This window comes from Oryzias latipes, chromosome 20 (genome assembly GCF_002234675.1).
Source record: "Oryzias latipes chromosome 20, ASM223467v1".
NCBI lineage: Eukaryota > Metazoa > Chordata > Actinopteri > Beloniformes > Adrianichthyidae > Oryzias > Oryzias latipes.
In genome coordinates this window covers 12,279,276-12,297,355 of record NC_019878.2, presented here as the reverse complement: position 1 = coordinate 12,297,355, position 18,080 = coordinate 12,279,276, and the positions used below count along the sequence as shown (strand labels likewise).

Sequence of the window (18,080 nt, the reverse complement as noted above, 5' to 3'; positions counted from 1 at the left end):
GAAACGATGTCTTGGATCTCGTGGTTACTATACTGTTCTTTGCCGTTTTTGTGACTTGAGATTACTTGTAACCCTTGTGCTCTCTTAGATGACCCCACCCTTACATTGACGTGTTCTCCCTACCATGACAAAGGTGGATAAAGGTGGAAAGATTTCATGTAATCCATGGACACCAGTGAAGATCACAAATCATTGAAGAAAAAAGGTGCAGAGCACTGTCTAGTGGGTCTAGATGACCCAACTCCCAATGTTAAAGTGCCTAGGATAGCACAAGGGTTAATTGTATGCTTTATGCGACTAATGCAATGCTACACTTGTCAACTTTGCTCTGAATTTTTCGGCTAGCTCCCTACTTCAAATCTGGGTCTCATAAATTGTTTTCACACAGCATCATAATTCTGAGGCAAATCCCCTGTATACTAAATGAGTTGCATTGAATTTTGATCTAGAGCCTTTGTGCCACCCCTTGTTTCTATCTAGGATTAAATGTGCAGCCTGAAAAAAAATTCTTTTTTTCTTTTTTTTTCTTAACTTGTCCTGTCCAACAGCTAGGCAAACAGATGAGAGCTGAGGGCCTCTTGTGTTGGACATATTTTATTTTAACAAGAGGGGTTATTCATCTTCAGACAAACCAAAGGTATGTCTGAATAAACCCCTTTTGTAATTGAGGCCAAACTTTATTAATTTCAATCATGTTTGAAAATCTTTGGTTTTGGACCGGACGGAAAAGGAAAGAGGGGAAGAAGAGAGAGGGACGTTAGAGAGAGGGGGGGGTAGGAGGGTGATAATAGGAGGGGAAGGGGGGGTAAGACCATGAAGCAGCATAGAGCAGACAGGTTTACTGGTTGTTTATCACCACAGTGCGGTTCAAATGTAGTACAAAAAGGGCGGGGCCTGTTCACACACACTCAAATATTATCAACACACCTGCTAGCTGAAAAATGTCCACATGTCAACATGTACACAAAACAGATAGTGTTCACGAACGCATACCTATGCCTTTAAACCAACTAGTGTGAAATCTTTCATTCATTCAATCATGCAAACTATTAGTGCAAAGGTGAGCTAACACCTGTGCTCAAGTGAGTGTTTATGTTCTTCTAAAATGGATGGTGGAATGTGAAAAGAAGGAGGAGGAGCGCCCAGCCACCCCCACACCCAGACCCCCGCCGCAGCAGCAGCGGCAGCCGAAATTCCCCCAACGCCACACGGGAACAGGCAGGGAACAACCGCCCCCCGGGCGACCAAGACCGGCACCCAGGCCAGGGCCAGCAGGACCGCCGCGAGGCCCCCAGAGCCAGAGAGCAGGGAGGCGCAGAGGGAAAGAGAGCGCCGCCCCAGCCCAGCCAGGAAAGCAGCCCCCCGCCGCACCGGAAGAGCCCAACGCAGGGGCCCACCGGAGAGGGACGCCCACAGCCCCAGACGAGCACCCCACCACCACCCAGGAGTTCCGGGCATCCCCCCGCCCCGACCCCAGGTACGAGCCAGGACCCCCCAAGGGAGACCCGCTCCGCACTCCAGGCAGCCACTCACCCGGCCCACGGTTGGTCCAGGTAGGAGCAAGGCAGGGGCCCGCCGCCCCCGCCCAGGAGGGGGGAACCCCGGGGAAAAAAGGGCGGCCCACAAGGGGTGTTATAAATATGGCCCGACCAGGCTCGGCCATGTTGGAAGTTTGGCGGGGCCCAGCGCCCAGGGGCAAGGACCAGGACCCACCCCCAAGGGACACGAACACCCCCGGCTCAGGTGTAATATGAACCCCCCCACCGTGCGGAGAGAGCACCGCCGGGCCCAGGGAGCCGGCACCCAAGGGACACGGCCGCCATCGCCAAGGGGCCCACACCCCCCACCAGGGAAGGGGTAGGGGACAGATGGACCCAGGTCCCACCTTCCTTGTAAAATGTGTGTGCGTGTATGGGTGTTTGAGAGGGTGTTTGTGTGCATGTGTGTGTGTTTATGTTTGAATGTATATATTGAAGGGGGAGGGGTGTGTGTACTAAGGGGGGTGCAGTTAAAATTGGCGAGTAGGGCACTAAGGGGACATCTCCTGATTACTCACAGTGATGTCCCCTCACCCTCCACACCAAGGGACCCTAAATGTCTAAGGTGCGGTTAAAATTGGCGGGTAGGGTGCCAGGAGGACATCCGCTGCTTGCTGGCAGTGATGTCCAAGCACCCCCCCCTACCAAGGACCCTACATGTCTAAGGTGCAAATAAAACCGAAAGAGGGGGGGCCCACTCCATACGGCAACCATAGGAGGGGGGCCACTCCCAAGTAGCCCCCCCCCAAGGCGCATCGCAGGCTAGACCCCCCACCCCCTCACCCTAATATGAGGTTATATGAGGAAGGGGGTAAGTTGGGGACAGCTGGTAGACTGTCCCCCGGTGGTCAAACAGCCGTCCCCCAGCCCACCACCAGCAAAGGGGCCAGGGCCACCCAGCCCAGGGGCCCCACCCCTGGAGGCGCCGACACCCCAGGCCCGGCACCACCCACCCCACACAGAGAGAGAGGAGCCAGAAAGCGCCGCCCCCCCCGGAGCAAGCCCAGGCCCCCACCCCCAGACGCCGGCCCTAGATGAGCTCTGGTCAGGCCTCGACGGGACCGAGGAGGCCAACCGGCCGAGGCAACCACTGATTGCCTCAGCGGAGACTGAAAAAAAATTCTTTTTATGGCAATAAAATGATTCCAGGTTTGTTTAAATCAAAGACACAAATGAGCCTAAAGACCCACTGTTTGCAGGAGAGGTGACACAGCATGAAGCCTTTGTCCGCTTAAGCCCAGCAGAAGGAATCCAAAAAGAATTTCACAGGTTTATCTTTGTCCTCAAGGGTAAATGGAAGGGAAACAATGCTGGGGCAACAAGATGTGCAGTATGAAGTTACAGTGTGAGGCAGAATATACCGCGGTGACCTAACAACAGCTGCAGACATGGTCGTACCCTAGAGAAATGGATGTGCTTAGGAAGATTTACCATGAAAACAAGACTGTAAATCAAGGTCTGACTCTCAGTAAAGTGTGGTTTATTCAATTTCAACTGGATTCCCAATAAATCAAGGAATAAATAAGAGAAAAAGTCAATGGGATTTTGTGGGAGTGGTGTAAATAAATAAATATAGTTTGACTTGACCTTTGCCGTCAGTGACATTTAAAGTGGCATTATTGAAGTCACGTGGCTCGGCTCAGAGCTTAAGAACACAAGATCGTGTTGTAAAAACCTCCAGTCCTCCGTTTTCATGGCATGCTCAGGAATCTGGGCAAACACCCAGAACTGAAGAAGAACAGTGTAGAACAGCTGGTCTGGAGAAAACATCCATCTGATGCCTCAATGGGAAGTTTGATCAAAAGTCTGTCAAAATGTATGCTCTTAGGACATCAAGTATTGTAAAAAACTCAGAAATACCTTACTGGAGCAACAGAATGTTTTTTTTTTTTTTTTATTTAACACCACAAAAAAAGTATCTCTTCAATATATTATCTTAAAAAAACATTCTTATACTGTTATTTGCAACATGTGTAAAAAATGACAATGATTTTTTTGTAATCATACAATTGCCATTTAGGGTTCCATATTAATTCAGAAGTAAACATTTTAAAGACTGTTATAACTGCGTTTGTATTGAAGCATATTGCTATGAATGAAAATTCAGTAACACTTTCTTTTACAGTACAGTATTTACAGTGTACTTAAGTGGTATTTACTTGGTACTTATTGTGTAACTACTGGGTACTTTCCTTGTGTCCTGCTTGGCCTACTGTATTCAGGGACTTCCTGTCATTATCAGGGGTTCAGACATGATGAAATGACACAAAGTTATTTATTGATGCAAAATCTGAAAAACACAGAAAACTCGATTTTCAAACCATATTTATTACTCACAGAGAGATACTTGGCTTCAAAAGATTTTAAGAGGTTTCCTTCTGACTTTACTGACATATCAGGAAATAGTTGATATCTCTTGTTTTATTATTTCAACACTAATTGGGGTGTTTATTTACAACACGTGACTTGTTGAACTATTGTTTTTTTGGTTCAGCTCAGGTTTAACTCCGAAAGATTTGTGGTCTAAACAAGAAGCCTCCACATGACATGATGCAGACGGGCAGAAGACAGCTGAGAATGAGAGCCTCTGGCACCGACTTGATGTGCTGAGGAGCGGCATACAGGGTGCAGACAGCCCCCCATCATGAAGTTAGGGCCAACCTGAAAGTGTTAGGCTGTTAATCTCAGCAGAGCCTTGTGTGCTTCTTGAGTAGGTCTTCAGGTTGTGCACCCAATAAAAACAAGGCTTATGGATCTCCTCTTGTTAATGTGACACTTGTTACAAATAGTGACCCTGCTGTTGGTAAAAAATTTAAACAGGGGAAGGGTGACAACTGCTATGTATGTACTGTTTATTTACAGACAGGGCGCTGAAACCTTTCAAAGGAGGCAGCTGTCGTACTTTTGTTGCAGATTAAGGGGCGGTCAGCTGAGGTCTGCCGGGACGCAAGGAACAAGGCGGAAAAAGAATCTAGGTCAGAAATTCACGAGGTTATCTTTGTCATCCAGAACAATGGAAAAGGACAATGGGGGGGCAGAAGTTATGCAAGCGGGAGTATCAGAGGGTCTTTAAACTCAGAAATCAAGAAAATACATGTAATAACAGCGTTTATAGTAGATAATTTTATCACAATATGCACAATATTACCTAATTAAAGGACAAAAATGGCAAATAAAATGACACATTGTTGGTGTTTACGAGCTTAGATTTAAATGATTCCCAACACAAATACCAATAGTCTACCAAAAATGCTTAATATTAACCTAATCGAAAAAAAATTCTGTTAGAGTTATATTACTAAAGTCGACTCTGATGCCCAATCAGCTAATAATAGGCTTCAACATCAATATGCAGTCTAGCTGCTGGATAGTCATACTTGTTGTCAACAAGTATAACTATCTGTTTCCAAACACAGATGTCACCTTCTTTGTGTTTTGGCTCTGTCCATGTAGGGCAGCTGAATGTGCCAAGCTCTGCCTCCTGGATGTATAAAAAGGGGAGTTCTAAAAAGTGAGGCAAGGACAAGACAGCGGTACCTGCAGGTAAGCATCCAAACATGACTTCACATCACATCACATCACTGATCACATCTAAAAACTGTCTGTCTTTTGTCCTCACAGAGACCAACTGAAGAGAATCTGTCATAGAGGAGAGAAAAGAAAAACAGGTAAAGAGATGTATGATACCTCCCCCCTCAACACTGAAAAAACATTTATATTCAAAACTAAAGTTAAACCCAGTTGCATACAAATCTAATTATCTGCTCTATTATGCTCATGGTATTCATATTATTATTATTCCTTGTATTATTATTGTTGTTCTTTTGTTGTTTGAAAGCCCAAAAAGGCTTCAGATTTAAACACATTGATGCATTTTATGAATACCATTTCTAGGGAAAAGTACTAAAAAGTCAATGTATAGAGACTACAGATAATAAACATTATATCTTTTAATGATTTTGAACTTTAAAATATTCAATTCATAATTATTCTTCATAGTCGAAAGGCCTTTGAAAGCACAAGTTAATATGCTTAAAAGTGATTTTAGTAAACTTATATCACATTTAATTGCTACATTTTGCTCCACAGCTTTTAAGATGGCAGGAGAAGCCCTCATGGCGGAGTTTGGGTCTGCAGCCCCCTTCCTGAGGAAATCAGAGATGGAGCGCCTGGAGGCTCAGACACGCCCCTTTGACATGAAGAGGGCTTGCTTCGTACCCGACCCGGAGGTGGAGTTCGTCAAAGCCACCATCGCCAGCAGAGATGGTGACAAAGTCACCGTCGAGACTGCAGATGGAAAAGTACGTTTGAGCACTTGTGGTTTCAGATTAGAGGTATCTAGAAAGGTAACCATGGCGGTAAATCTTCCCAGACTGTCACTGTTAAGGAGGTTGATGTCCACCCCCAAAACCCGCCAAAGTTTGATAAAATCGAAGACATGGCGATGTTCACGTTCCTCCATGAGCCCGCTGTGCTGTTTAACCTCAAAGAGCGTTATGCAACATGGATGATCTACGTGAGTGCGGACCCTTTCATTTAATGACACATCTTCCTTCACTCTGGTTCAAATAAAGCCATCCTGTGTGTTTCCATCTGCAGACCTACTCAGGGCTGTTCTGTGTGACCGTCAACCCCTACAAGTGGCTGCCAGTGTACGACAAGTTGGTGGTCGCTGCTTACAGAGGGAAGAAGAGGAGTGAAGCTCCTCCTCACATCTTCTCCATCTCTGACAATGCTTACCAGTATATGCTGTCAGGTGGGTTCAGCTTGGATGCAGCAGTTTGTGGTGCAACCAAAGCATGAAAGCTAACACCAATCTTTGTCTTCAACTTTACAGACAGGGAGAACCAGTCAATCCTCATCACGTGAGTCCATCTCTATCCTGTTAGGAACCATTTTTGATCTCCAATGTGTTCATGCCATTTGTCTTCCCTTTTCTCAGTGGAGAATCTGGTGCAGGAAAGACTGTAAACACCAAGAGAGTCATCCAGTACTTTGCCAGCATTGCAGCTGCTTCTGGCAAGAAGGATCCCAGTCAGGAGAAAAAGGTAAGTGCATTTGACTTAATCCTGCAGTATATTCAAAACCACTTTAGACAATGAAATAGGACACATCTTGATGTGTGCAGGGTACTCTGGAAGATCAAATCATCCAAGCCAACCCTGCTCTGGAGGCTTTTGGAAACGCCAAAACCATCAGAAATGACAACTCCTCCAGATTTGTGAGTTTCCTCATCATTTTTATTCAGAAAACAGAATTTTTTAAGTAAATTTGCTTTGTTCATAATTGAACCAATTATAACCCGAGGTGGTGTCATGGTGCTGAGTAAGAAAGTAAAACTGGTTCTGATAGAAAAACTTTGGAAAAAATTAAGATTGTTCAAACAAAAATGAAGAATAACCCCTCCAATGGGGCAAATTATTACTATATTACAATAAAGTATTTTGGTGAAGTCATTCAAAAAACTGGACAAACAACCAAAAATATATACCGGTAACATTTTTTAATTCAAAACATGAACATTGGACAAAATCTTTCATGTTCAAATAAATTGTGTTTACAGGGTAAATTCATCCGAATCCACTTTGGCGTAAGTGGGAAGTTGTCCTCTGCTGACATTGAGACATGTGAGTAGAGCGCTGCACCAACTCACCATCAGTTATGTTTTTTCTATCCTTGACATATAAATAGTTTGAGAATTTATACGATTCTTTGATTTTTCTATTTTTAGATCTGCTGGAAAAATCTCGTGTCACCTATCAGCTGAAGGCTGAGAGGGACTACCACATCTTCTACCAGATTCTGTCCCAGCAGAAGCCTGAACTTCTTGGTGAGAGAAAGTTAGATAATTGTCAAAGTGCAACAAAGATGCTGATGCAACACAAAACCATAAACTTTATCTTTAACAGAAATGCTGTTGATCACAAACAACCCATACGACTATGCCTACATTTCCCAAGGAGAGACAACGGTTGCGTCCATCAGTGACTCAGAAGAGCTTATGGCTACTGATGTGAGAAAAGTTGGTTGAATGAGAGGAAGACCACACATGCAGATTTGCTATTAACTTTCGATTCTGTTACTTTAGGAAGCTTTTGATGTTCTGGGCTTCACCCAAGAGGAGAAGAATGGCATTTATAAGCTAACTGGGGCCATCATGCATTATGGAAACCTGAAGTTCAAACAGAAGCAGAGGGAGGAGCAAGCAGAACCTGATGGCACAGAGGGTAAAAGCTCATCAGATCTCCTTGTTTGTGTCTGTCAACAGGATATTGTATAAAAATTCCTAAATGAGACAATATTTTACTACAGATGTCGACAAAGCGGCATATCTCATGGGTCTGAACTCGGCTGACATCATTAAGGGCCTATGCCACCCAAGAGTGAAAGTAGGCAATGAGTGGGTCACAAAAGGTCAAAGTGTACAACAGGTAAACTGACAAAAAAGCCATTGACTGGGAATGGGAACTCGACTTAGTGACCCCACCCCCCAAACAGGAAGTACCTACTGGTTCAAACAAGCCAAAATCCCATAGACTTTGTTTTAAACAAAGAGTAAAATACGTTAAGAACCTTTACACGTTTATGAGAAATAAACTATTTATCAGAATAACCATTCTTACCCTTCTACCTTTTTTAACATGTTCTTGCTAAACCTAATTTTTTTTCATAATAATTATTCTGTAGTGAGATTTATTTTAGTTATAAACTGGCCAATCAGATGCCTCAATGAAAGTATGGGAGCTCAGATGAAATGTTCAAAGACTTTGATTGACAGAACATTCTGATCCCACTTCAAGTGTTAGGGGTGTGGCTTTCCAACAAACTCACAACTGATTGGTAAGAGTGGTTGTCATAGTAGTTGACTCATATAGACTTGAACCAATCACTGCTTACTGAAGATTCTGGTTTCAACGTGGTGACGTGTTTTATGGAAAAATGGTGACAGAATTGACTTCATTTCGTTGGAACTGGAAGCAAACCATTTTCTATGGGTGACAGCACACTCACTCAGTCCAGGTCTCATATACAGCCAATGCAAAACACACAGAATGTACGTTTTGTGAGGTAAAAATCCACCCTCTGCACTGTGAATGAGTTTGCGGTCTCTGTTTTTAGGTGTACTACTCTGTTGGCGCTCTGGCCAAGTCAGTGTATGAGAAGATGTTCTTGTGGATGGTGGTGAGAATCAACCAGTCGCTGGATACCAAACAGCCACGTCAGCACTTCATTGGCGTGTTGGACATTGCTGGATTTGAGATATTTGAAGTATGTTCATGTTTGCTGGACATCAGTTTCTCATTGAGACTTTGCATCCAATCCTCTTTGCTTTTGGTTTCTAGTTAAACACCTTTGAGCAGCTGTGCATCAACTACACTAATGAGAAGCTCCAGCAGTTCTTCAACCACCACATGTTTGTGTTGGAACAAGAAGAGTACAAGAAAGAGGGTATCGTGTGGGAGTTCATTGACTTTGGCATGGACTTGGCTGCCTGCATTGAACTTATTGAAAAGGTTGGTGTCTTCCAGACTTTGAGATTCTTGGCATTTGAAAAACTATATCTTCATGTTTGCAGTAAACTGTCTTACAACTGCTTTTTAATGTCAATAAATGGGATAAATATTTTAAAAGTCATTGATTGGTGAAAATATGATTTAATTGATACCTCATTTCAACTGTATGTATCACCTGTTCCTTCAGCCCATGGGTATCATGTCCATCCTTGAAGAGGAGTGCATGTTCCCAAAAGCCAGTGAGGCGACGTTCAAAGCCAAACTTTATGACAACCATCTGGGGAAAAGTCCCAACTTCCAAAAACCCAGGGCTGTCAAAGGGAAAGCAGAAGCTCATTTCTCCCTGGTCCACTATGCTGGTATTGTTGATTACAACATTTCTAACTGGCTTGAGAAGAACAAAGATCCACTGAATGAGACAGTGGTTGGACTTTATCAGAAGTCCAATCTGAAGCTGCTGTCCATGCTTTTTGTTGGCTATGCGGGAGCTGACGCAGGTAAAGTGTCTTTAAACCTTCGGATCCAAATGATTATCTTCCAGCTGATGAACAAGAAGCAAAATCTGAATATTAAATTCTCTCTCACAGCCCAGGATGCAGGAGGAAAAGGAAAAGGAGCAAAGAAGAAAGGCTCTTCCTTTCAGACTGTGTCTGCTCTGCACAGGGTAAAGCATCTATAAGTGTCGGCACATGTCGTAGGTTGAATATTTAACTTATTTTGGAATATGTTCACAGGAAAATCTCAATAAACTAATGACAAATCTCAGATCTACTCATCCTCATTTCGTGCGGTGCATCATCCCCAATGAGACAAAGACTCCTGGGGCGATGGAGAATCCTCTTGTCATGCACCAGCTCCGCTGTAACGGCGTGCTGGAAGGCATCAGGATCTGCAGGAAGGGATTCCCCAACAGGATCCAGTATGGGGACTTCAAGCAAAGGCAAGACAATACATTACAATGCTTTAGCTCACTTTGCACTGTCCTTGAACTGCTTGTAATGATGTTGGGCTCGTGTCATTTAAGATACCGCATCTTGAACCCCAGCTCCATCCCTGAAGGTCAGTTCATGGACAACAAAAAAGCCACAGAGAAACTTTTGGGCTCTTTGGACATTGATCATGAACAGTACAGGCTTGGACACACAAAGGTTGGTTCAGTTCCAGGTTGAAGTGCCTTTATGTGTCCGTGTTTTTAAGAAATTACGATTAACCCTCTGCAATATCAGGTGTTCTTTAAAGCTGGCCTGCTTGGTCTTCTTGAGGAAATGAGAGACGATCGTCTCGCTCTCATCATCACTAGATTTCAAGCGAGATCCAGAGGTCTTCTTGCCAGGATTGAGTTTCAGAAAATTGTTGAGAGAAGGTAGGTGTTAAATTTTCCCAATAAACATGAACTTTTTTTTTACTAAAAACGTGACTCAAAGTCCCTGGTGTCATCCAAAGGGATTCCTTACTCGTGATCCAGTGGAACATTCGTGCCTTCATGGGAGTCAAAAATTGGCCCTGGATGAAGATGTACTTCAAGATTAAGCCTCTGCTGAAATCAGCTGAGACTGTAAAAGAGATGGCGAACATGAAAGAGGAGTTTACAAAGCTCAAAGATGCATTTGCAAAGTCTGAAGCCCGCAAGAAAGAGCTGGAGGAAAAAATGGTTACCTTTCTCCAAGAGAAGAATGACTTACAGATTCAAGTCCAGTCTGTAAGAGTAATCACACATCACACCATGCAACACATACACGCTGTTGAGACCTAAAACAGGTTTGACTTCCCCTTTCCAGGAGCAAGACAGTCTTAATGATGCTGAGGAACGTTGTGAAGGTCTCATCAAAAGCAAGATCCAGCTGGAGGCCAAAGTCAAAGAGCTGACAGAGAGAGTGGAAGATGAAGAAGAGATGAATGCAGAGTTGGCCGCAAAGAAGAGGAAGTTGGAGGATGAGTGCTCAGAGCTCAAGAAGGACATTGACGATCTGGAGCTCACTCTGGCTAAAGTGGAGAAGGAAAAACATGCCACTGAGAATAAGGTATGAGACATAATATTTGAATTTGCTTCTCTGGAGACACCAGATTCAGAAATGAATGGCAGTTGGTGTATATGTACTGGTATAGGTTAAAAACCTGACTGAAGAGATGGCAGCTTTGGATGAAATCATTGCCAAGCTGACTAAAGAGAAGAAAGCTCTTCAGGAGGCCCACCAGCAGACGCTGGATGACCTTCAGAGTGAGGAGGACAAAGTCAACTCTCTCACCAAGGCCAAAGCCAAGCTGGAACAGCAAGTTGATGATGTGAGTTTCATTAAGGTTCAGTATGTGAAAGGTCAAGATGGAGAAGGAGTAGACAGAGTAAATGTTGTTTTTCAGCTTGAAGGATCGTTGGAGCAGGAGAAAAAAATCAGAATGGATCTGGAGAGAGCCAAGAGAAAACTGGAGGGGGACTTGAAACTTACCCTAGAAAGTGTCATGGATCTGGAGAACGACAAGCAGCAGCTGGAGGAGAAACTCAAAAAGTAACATTTTCTTCATCTTTCTCAAACATAAAAAATTAAAAGGAAAACTTCATACTGGAAATGTTTTTTACTTGAATCTTTTTGTCTTTGAATGCAGGAAAGAATTTGAGCTAAGTCAACAGCTCAGTAAAATTGAGGATGAACAGGCAATGGCTGCTCAACTCCAGAAGAAACTCAAAGAGTTACAGGTAAAAATAGATTTGCACTCACTGTATTTTGTGACAATATTTTTATAATATATAGCAATTTTGCGAACTCCAAGGCCCGCATTGAGGAGCTGGAAGAAGAGCTGGAGGCAGAACGAGCTGCTCGGGCCAAAGTGGAGAAGCAAAGGGCCGACCTGAGCAGGGAGCTGGAAGAGATCAGCGAGAGACTGGAGGAGGCTGGAGGAGCCACCTCTGCCCAGATTGAGATGAACAAGAAACGGGAGGCCGAGTTCCAGAAGATGCGCAGGGACCTCGAAGAGGCAACTCTGCAGTATGAAGCCACGGCTGCGTCTCTGAGAAAGAAGAACGCAGACAGCAATGCTGACCTGGGCGAGCAGATCGACAACCTGCAGAGGGTCAAACAGAAACTTGAGAAGGAGAAGAGTGAGCTCAAACTGGAGCTGGACGATGTGGTTTCCAACATGGAGCATATCGCCAAAGCCAAGGTAAGCCCTTCCTTACAAATGTGTCAACAAATCTTACAGACTGCTTTTTGGTTTGGGATTTATCATGAGATTCATGGTTAATGGAGCAAAAGATTCTTGCAACTTCCATATAAAACCCAAACTATTAAAATGTAATTTCCCAAAATTATGTTTACCAGTTTGAGCCCTTATTTCCATAGACTTCTGTGTCAAGAAATGTCTCTATATAATTTTATAAATATGCTAGAATTCCAGATTTACACCAAGTGGCTTGAAAATGTTACATAATAATTACCGTAGATTTACCTTTTCATTTTACGTCTTTCACCGTTTTTCATAGTTTTGTTGCATATCAGCTTAACATGAACAACAAAATCACAGGTTTTCTTAACAAAAACAGAAATGTTTGGTCCTAGCCTTTAACCCCAATGTTTCTTAAATTTTAACTTACAATTTTATCATAAACATTGACAACCCTGATATTTCTCATCCATAAACGTTAACATTTTACCATAAATGTACTGTGTTTCTAATATCCACATTTTCGTAACATGTTTTTAAGCATTGTTAGCTGTTAACCCATTTACCCACACTGATGCAAATATGAACCAAACCACTCCAAATGAACCAAACCATTCCAAAATAACCTTAATTTAGCATCTACTTGAAACCAAAACATAAGTGACATTTTTACTATAGCTGGAAATACATTGAGGCCTCAACAGCTTAAGACGTCTATTAGAATTCCGAAGAGTTTCTATTATTAGCATGCAACTTATTGTTTTGTTTTTTAACTATCATTCTAGCTTAATATATTTTTTTTGGCATGAAAGTGCATTATTCTCAACATGAACTATAAAAGTAGCCTGACATTTCCATCATAAATACCCTGAATAATTTAAACATTAGAATTTAGCATCACTGCATACATCATTTCCTTCTTCTTCCACACAGATATCCCATCCTTTTGCATTTTTGTTGTACATTTCATCCACTTTTCATATATTAATTTTCACTACTTTGTTTGAATCCGTTATTAGAATTTCCAAAATACATTTCTCCAATCATTGAGAAATATGGGGAAAATACTAAGAACTGTGGATATTTTTTTGTTCGAAGCTGTAACTTGAAATCATTTCCTTCAGACCAACTTAGAGAAAATGTGTCGCACTCTGGAGGACCAAGTTTCTGAATATCGGTCTAAGTCTGATGAGGCCCAGCGAGCAATCAATGACTTCACCATGCAAAAGGCAAAGCTTCAAACTGAAAATGGTAACATTGTATTATTTCATCTAATAGTTTAGCCATCACCAGGCAGAAGCTCCGCTGTCATCTGCTCTCTCGCAGCTCCCAAAGCAGCAGCTTTTTGTTTATTATCCAACAGAGCAACACGAAAACATGTAAAATACGTCATAAGATAGATTCTGTGTCAAGCAAGGAGATATTACCGCACCAGTCAAGGACGACCACGCCTGCAAGTCTAGTCTGCAATCCAAAGGTGTCTCTTCTTCCATAAACAACTCAGCACAGAAAAGAAAACATGACCCCAGCACTTCTTATCCGGTGATGCATGCAGGTTTCACTGTTCACTTTGCAGCAAGCAAGCACAGGTGTTATTACAAGACACCTGAATATAAAGAATCAAGTAAATGCATTTAAAAAAAAAAAGCATAAAAATATTATGGAATCCCTGATCACCTCCACAACACTATGCAGTTCAGAAATCGGTTTCTAGGAGCTTGGAGATAAATTGCCACTTGGAAACTATAAAGGTTTCTTGCAGGTGAGCTTATCAGGCTGATGGAGGAAAAGGCCTCATTGGTGTCCCAGTTGACCAGAGGAAAGCTATCCTCCACCCAGCAGGTTGAAGATCTCAAGAGACAGTTAGAGGAAGAAGTGAAGGTACGTTTCATTTCAATTTTTGAAATTTTTAAAAAGGAAATTTCAGTGTTCTCAAGAAGAAAATCAAACAAATCTATTGTACTTTAAGGCCAAGAATGCACTAGCTCATGCAGTGCAGTCTTCTCGCCACGACTGTGATTTGTTGAGGGAGCAGTTTGAGGAGGAGCAGGAGGCCAAAGCCGAGCTCCAGCGCAGCATGTCCAAGGCCAACTCAGAAGTGGCTCAGTGGAGGACCAAGTATGAAACAGACGCCATCCAGAGGACAGAGGAGCTGGAAGAAGCAAAGTAGGGCCTTGCTGGAATATAATTACAGATAATAAAATGCAATTTTATTTCGATTCGCCATTTGATGCGGGGAGAAGCTATTAACAGTTTCTTTTGTATGATTTTGCTGTTAGAAAGAAATTAGCTCTGCGCTTACAGGATGCTGAGGAAGCAGTTGAAGCTGCAAATGCCAAATGCTCCTCCCTGGAGAAAACCAAACACAGGCTTCAGGGTGAGATTGAGGATCTGATGGGGGATGTGGAGAGGTCTAATGCTGCTGCTGCAGCCCTGGACAAAAAACAAAGGAACTTTGATAAGGTAATTCTACAGACTACAGAAAATTAACCTTTTGAGTTTGCTTGGGAGTCTTAAATGAAATAAATCTGATAATATAAACGGATGCTTGACCAGGTCCTTGCCGAGTGGAAGCAGAAGTTTGAAGAGTCCCAGTCTGAACTGGAGGCTGCCCAGAAAGAGGCTCGATCCCTCAGCACGGAACTTTTTAAACTGAAAAACTCCTACGAGGAGTCTCTGGATCATCTGGAAACCATGAAGCGAGAAAACAAGAACCTCCAGGGTGAGCAAATGACCCTCACAGGACTTTTTCACCGATTAAATTCTATAAAAGAGGTTTGTAAGACAGAAAAATCAATGAGTTTGTTTCAAACAGAGGAAATTTCTGACCTCACCGAGCAACTTGGTGCGGGAGGAAAAAGCATCCACGAGCTGGAGAAAATCCGTAAACAGTTGGAGCAGGAAAAGGCCGAAATTCAAACTGCTCTGGAGGAAGCAGAGGTACAAAATACTCGCAAGGATTGAGCTGCGTTTGAAAGGTATCCACGAAAAGTGTACATTTTTAAAACTGTTTCATCAAAAGGGTTCCCTTGAGCACGAGGAGACCAAGATCCTTCGAGCTCAGCTGGAGTTTAACCAGGTGAAGGCAGACATTGAGCGGAAGATGGCGGAGAGAGATGAGGAGATGGATCAGGCCAAGCGCAACCACCAGAGAGTGGTGGAAACTCTGCAGAGCTCCCTGGAGGCGGAGACCCGCAGCAGGAACGAGTCTCTCAGACTGAAGAAGAAGATGGAGGGAGATCTCAATGAAATGGAGATCCAGCTGAGCCAGGCCAACCGGCAGGCAGCAGAGGCTCAGAAGCAGCTGAAAGGAGTCCACGCCCACCTCAAGGTGATGAGCGGAGGATGCACTGTGACTGGAAGGGTCAGAAAGTTGCATCATTGAGAAATGTTGCTGTTACAGGACTGTCAGCTGCAGCTGGACGACGCTCTCAGAGGAAATGACGATTTGAAAGAAAACATCGCCATCGTTGAGAGACGCAACAACCTGCTGCAGGCTGAGCTGGATGAGCTGAGGTCTCTGGTGGAGCAAACCGAAAGGTGCCGCAAACTGGCCGAACAGGAACTGCTGGACATCAGCGAAAGAGTCCAGCTGCTTCACTCACAGGTACATCCCCACCCCTCCAACCGTAGATGCATCCTCACTCCCCGCTGATGCTTCACAGTTCCTCCACAGAATACCAGCCTTCTGAACCAGAAGAAGAAGCTGGAGACTGATGTGGCTCAGCTCCAGAACGAGGTGGAGGAGGCTGTGCAAGAGTGCCGAAACGCTGAGGAGAAGGCAAAGAAGGCCATCACTGATGCGGCCATGATGGCGGAGGAGCTCAAGAAGGAGCAGGATACCAGCTCTCACCTGGAGCGCATGAAGAAAAACATGGAGCAAACCATCAAGGATCTGCAGCACCGCTTGGATGAAGCTGAGCAAATCGCCATGAAAGGTGGCAAAAAGCAGATCCAGAAGCTGGAGACCAGGGTAAACGCTTCAGTCTTTAGAGTTCAGACATCCGAGCCACTCAAATCTATAAAAGATTTTACCTTATCCAGGTGAGGGAGCTGGAAAATGAGGTGGACATGGAGCAAAAGAAAAGCAGCGACTCCGTGAAGGGAATTCGCAAGTATGAGAGGCGTCTCAAAGAGTTAACCTACCAGGTAAATTCCACAGCTCCTCTGCAGCAGATACCACATGATAAAAAAAGTCATGCCTTAATGAGCAATGACACTTCTGAACAGGTGGAGGAGGATAAGAAGAACCTGAGCCGCCTGCAGGACCTGGTGGATAAACTGCAGATGAAAGTGAAGTCCTACAAGAGGACTGCAGAGGAGGCGGTGAGGAAAAAATCCTTAGTGCTGAGCTTTGATTTGGGGCTTCAACAGACTTTGAATTGCTCCCTAACTGTTATTTTCAGGAGGAACAATCGAATGGAAATCTAGCTAAGCTGCGGAAGATGCAGCATGAGCTGGAGGAAGCAGAGGAGAGGGCAGACATAGCAGAGTCTCAGGTCAACAAGCTGAGAGCACGGAGCAGAGATGTTGGAGCCAAGGTGGGGAACTATAGATCATGGTGACATTTTCAGAAAAAAACAAAACATCAGTAGTAAGTCTAAACTCTTCTCTTTTTTTGACAGAAATCCCGTGAGGAAGAGTAAAGTTATGTGCCAGGCTGACATAAGCACAACTGTAGAGTAGTCCATGTTCTTTTTTTCTTCGTGCAACACGAGTGGAATAAAGAACAGAGTTGCAAATGTACCATTTTTGTAGAGTTATTTCTTTCAAAACACTTATCTGAAAGACAGCATATGGTTTGACCAATGGTGTATTCCCCCATAAAATCCCAGGGCAGCTCCCTCCACATAAACATGAGGAGAAATCTCTCAAACTCTAACTATACCAATAATTTGCTGATTTTATAACATTCATGGTTATTAATGCCAAACAGATTGGTTAAATATTTCACAAATAGCTGATTGTCTGGAATCTCCAAACTCAACAACTTCTAAAGTTTATTGTGAATAATCCAAATATCTAAAAATACAGAGCGCGAAGATTGTGTGGCCAAAAATATGTCGTTGGTGTCAAAGGTCAAATTTTAAAAAGCTGCGCTATAATAACTAAAAAGGAGCAATTACTTAGACTACTAACCCCCCCTAAAACAAATCCTAAAGTACCAAGTTATAGACTTCAACCTAATATGACCCCAACTACCTCACATAATTTTTTCATCTAAAAAGTCGTTAATGTGTTTAAATCAGTTGCAGGTTTGAATTTTTTTCTTGCAGTAATTCTGCACCTGATGAGCATGCACACATGATACCCCAGTGATGTTTGAAGCCACTCTAATTAAAAAACAAACTTTTTTTAATTCAAGAAACCGCAGCAACCTTATGACTTCAAAAGAAAATATTTAAACAAGGTGGGTTTCTCTGATTTCAACAGCAAACCAAGTTTCCTGTTTGGTATGCAGGTTTTTTGATAGCCCACTTCCTAATCAACAGCACACAGTGTATCAGCGTTTAAATATTGACATTTTTGATCTTTATCCGGTCGGGAAACAAAAGCCAACTCCACAAAGTTTCCTGCAGGCCTTTATACCAGCCGCCCATTGACTGACTCATATGCCAATAATCACCATGGCTACTTTTTAGGATGTGTGTTCACAGGGCTGGGCTGCACCACATCTGTACATGTTATCAGTGCTCTCTTTTCCTTTGGTGAGTTAAAATGGAAAAAGTGCTGCTAGTGTCTTTCTCTGATAACGTCAAGCTTAACAAGACAAAGCGGAATGTGCTGCCTCAATGTGAAAGTCTCACGCAAGGTTAAAAAAACCGGAGTTTACTGCCAGTAAACATGACACACTGATTACACTCGCAGGGCA

The 18,080-nt window shown here is 43.3% G+C and overlaps 1 protein-coding gene across 1 annotated transcript; it reads left to right on the top strand.

Moving 5' to 3' along the window:
• The first annotated feature begins 5,143 nt into the window (after nt 1-5,143).
• LOC101156287 (myosin-6) lies at nt 5,144-16,954 on the top strand. Its single transcript, XM_023950243.1, has 38 exons — nt 5,144-5,206; nt 5,628-5,839; nt 5,911-6,054; nt 6,138-6,294; nt 6,376-6,403; nt 6,481-6,586; nt 6,667-6,759; nt 7,102-7,165; nt 7,270-7,368; nt 7,448-7,551; nt 7,627-7,765; nt 7,851-7,969; nt 8,658-8,807; nt 8,882-9,052; nt 9,240-9,549; nt 9,640-9,716; nt 9,787-9,992; nt 10,077-10,200; nt 10,279-10,415; nt 10,496-10,751; nt 10,831-11,073; nt 11,159-11,335; nt 11,411-11,556; nt 11,654-11,744; nt 11,819-12,208; nt 13,333-13,459; nt 13,971-14,089; nt 14,178-14,374; nt 14,488-14,671; nt 14,765-14,930; nt 15,024-15,148; nt 15,231-15,539; nt 15,612-15,815; nt 15,885-16,181; nt 16,253-16,357; nt 16,439-16,534; nt 16,615-16,749; nt 16,834-16,954. Exons 2-38 carry the CDS (start codon nt 5,636-5,638, stop codon nt 16,852-16,854), a joined length of 5,820 nt encoding a protein of 1,939 aa, XP_023806011.1. The 5' UTR covers nt 5,144-5,206; nt 5,628-5,635; the 3' UTR covers nt 16,855-16,954.
• Nucleotides 16,955-18,080: the final 1,126 nt, after the last annotated feature.

What these genes read in the sequence shown, in the direction of transcription:
- LOC101156287 (XM_023950243.1), top strand. Translation starts at nt 5,636, where the DNA reads ATGGCAGGAGAAGCCCTCATGGCGGAGTTTGGGTCTGCAGCCCCCTTC. An exon ending in TCGAGACTGCAGATGGAAAA is followed by an intron (nt 5,840 to 5,910) that starts GTACGTTTGAGC and finishes AAATCTTCCCAG; the next exon opens with ACTGTCACTGTTAAGGAGGT. An exon ending in ATGCAACATGGATGATCTAC is followed by an intron (nt 6,055 to 6,137) that starts GTGAGTGCGGAC and finishes TTCCATCTGCAG; the next exon opens with ACCTACTCAGGGCTGTTCTG.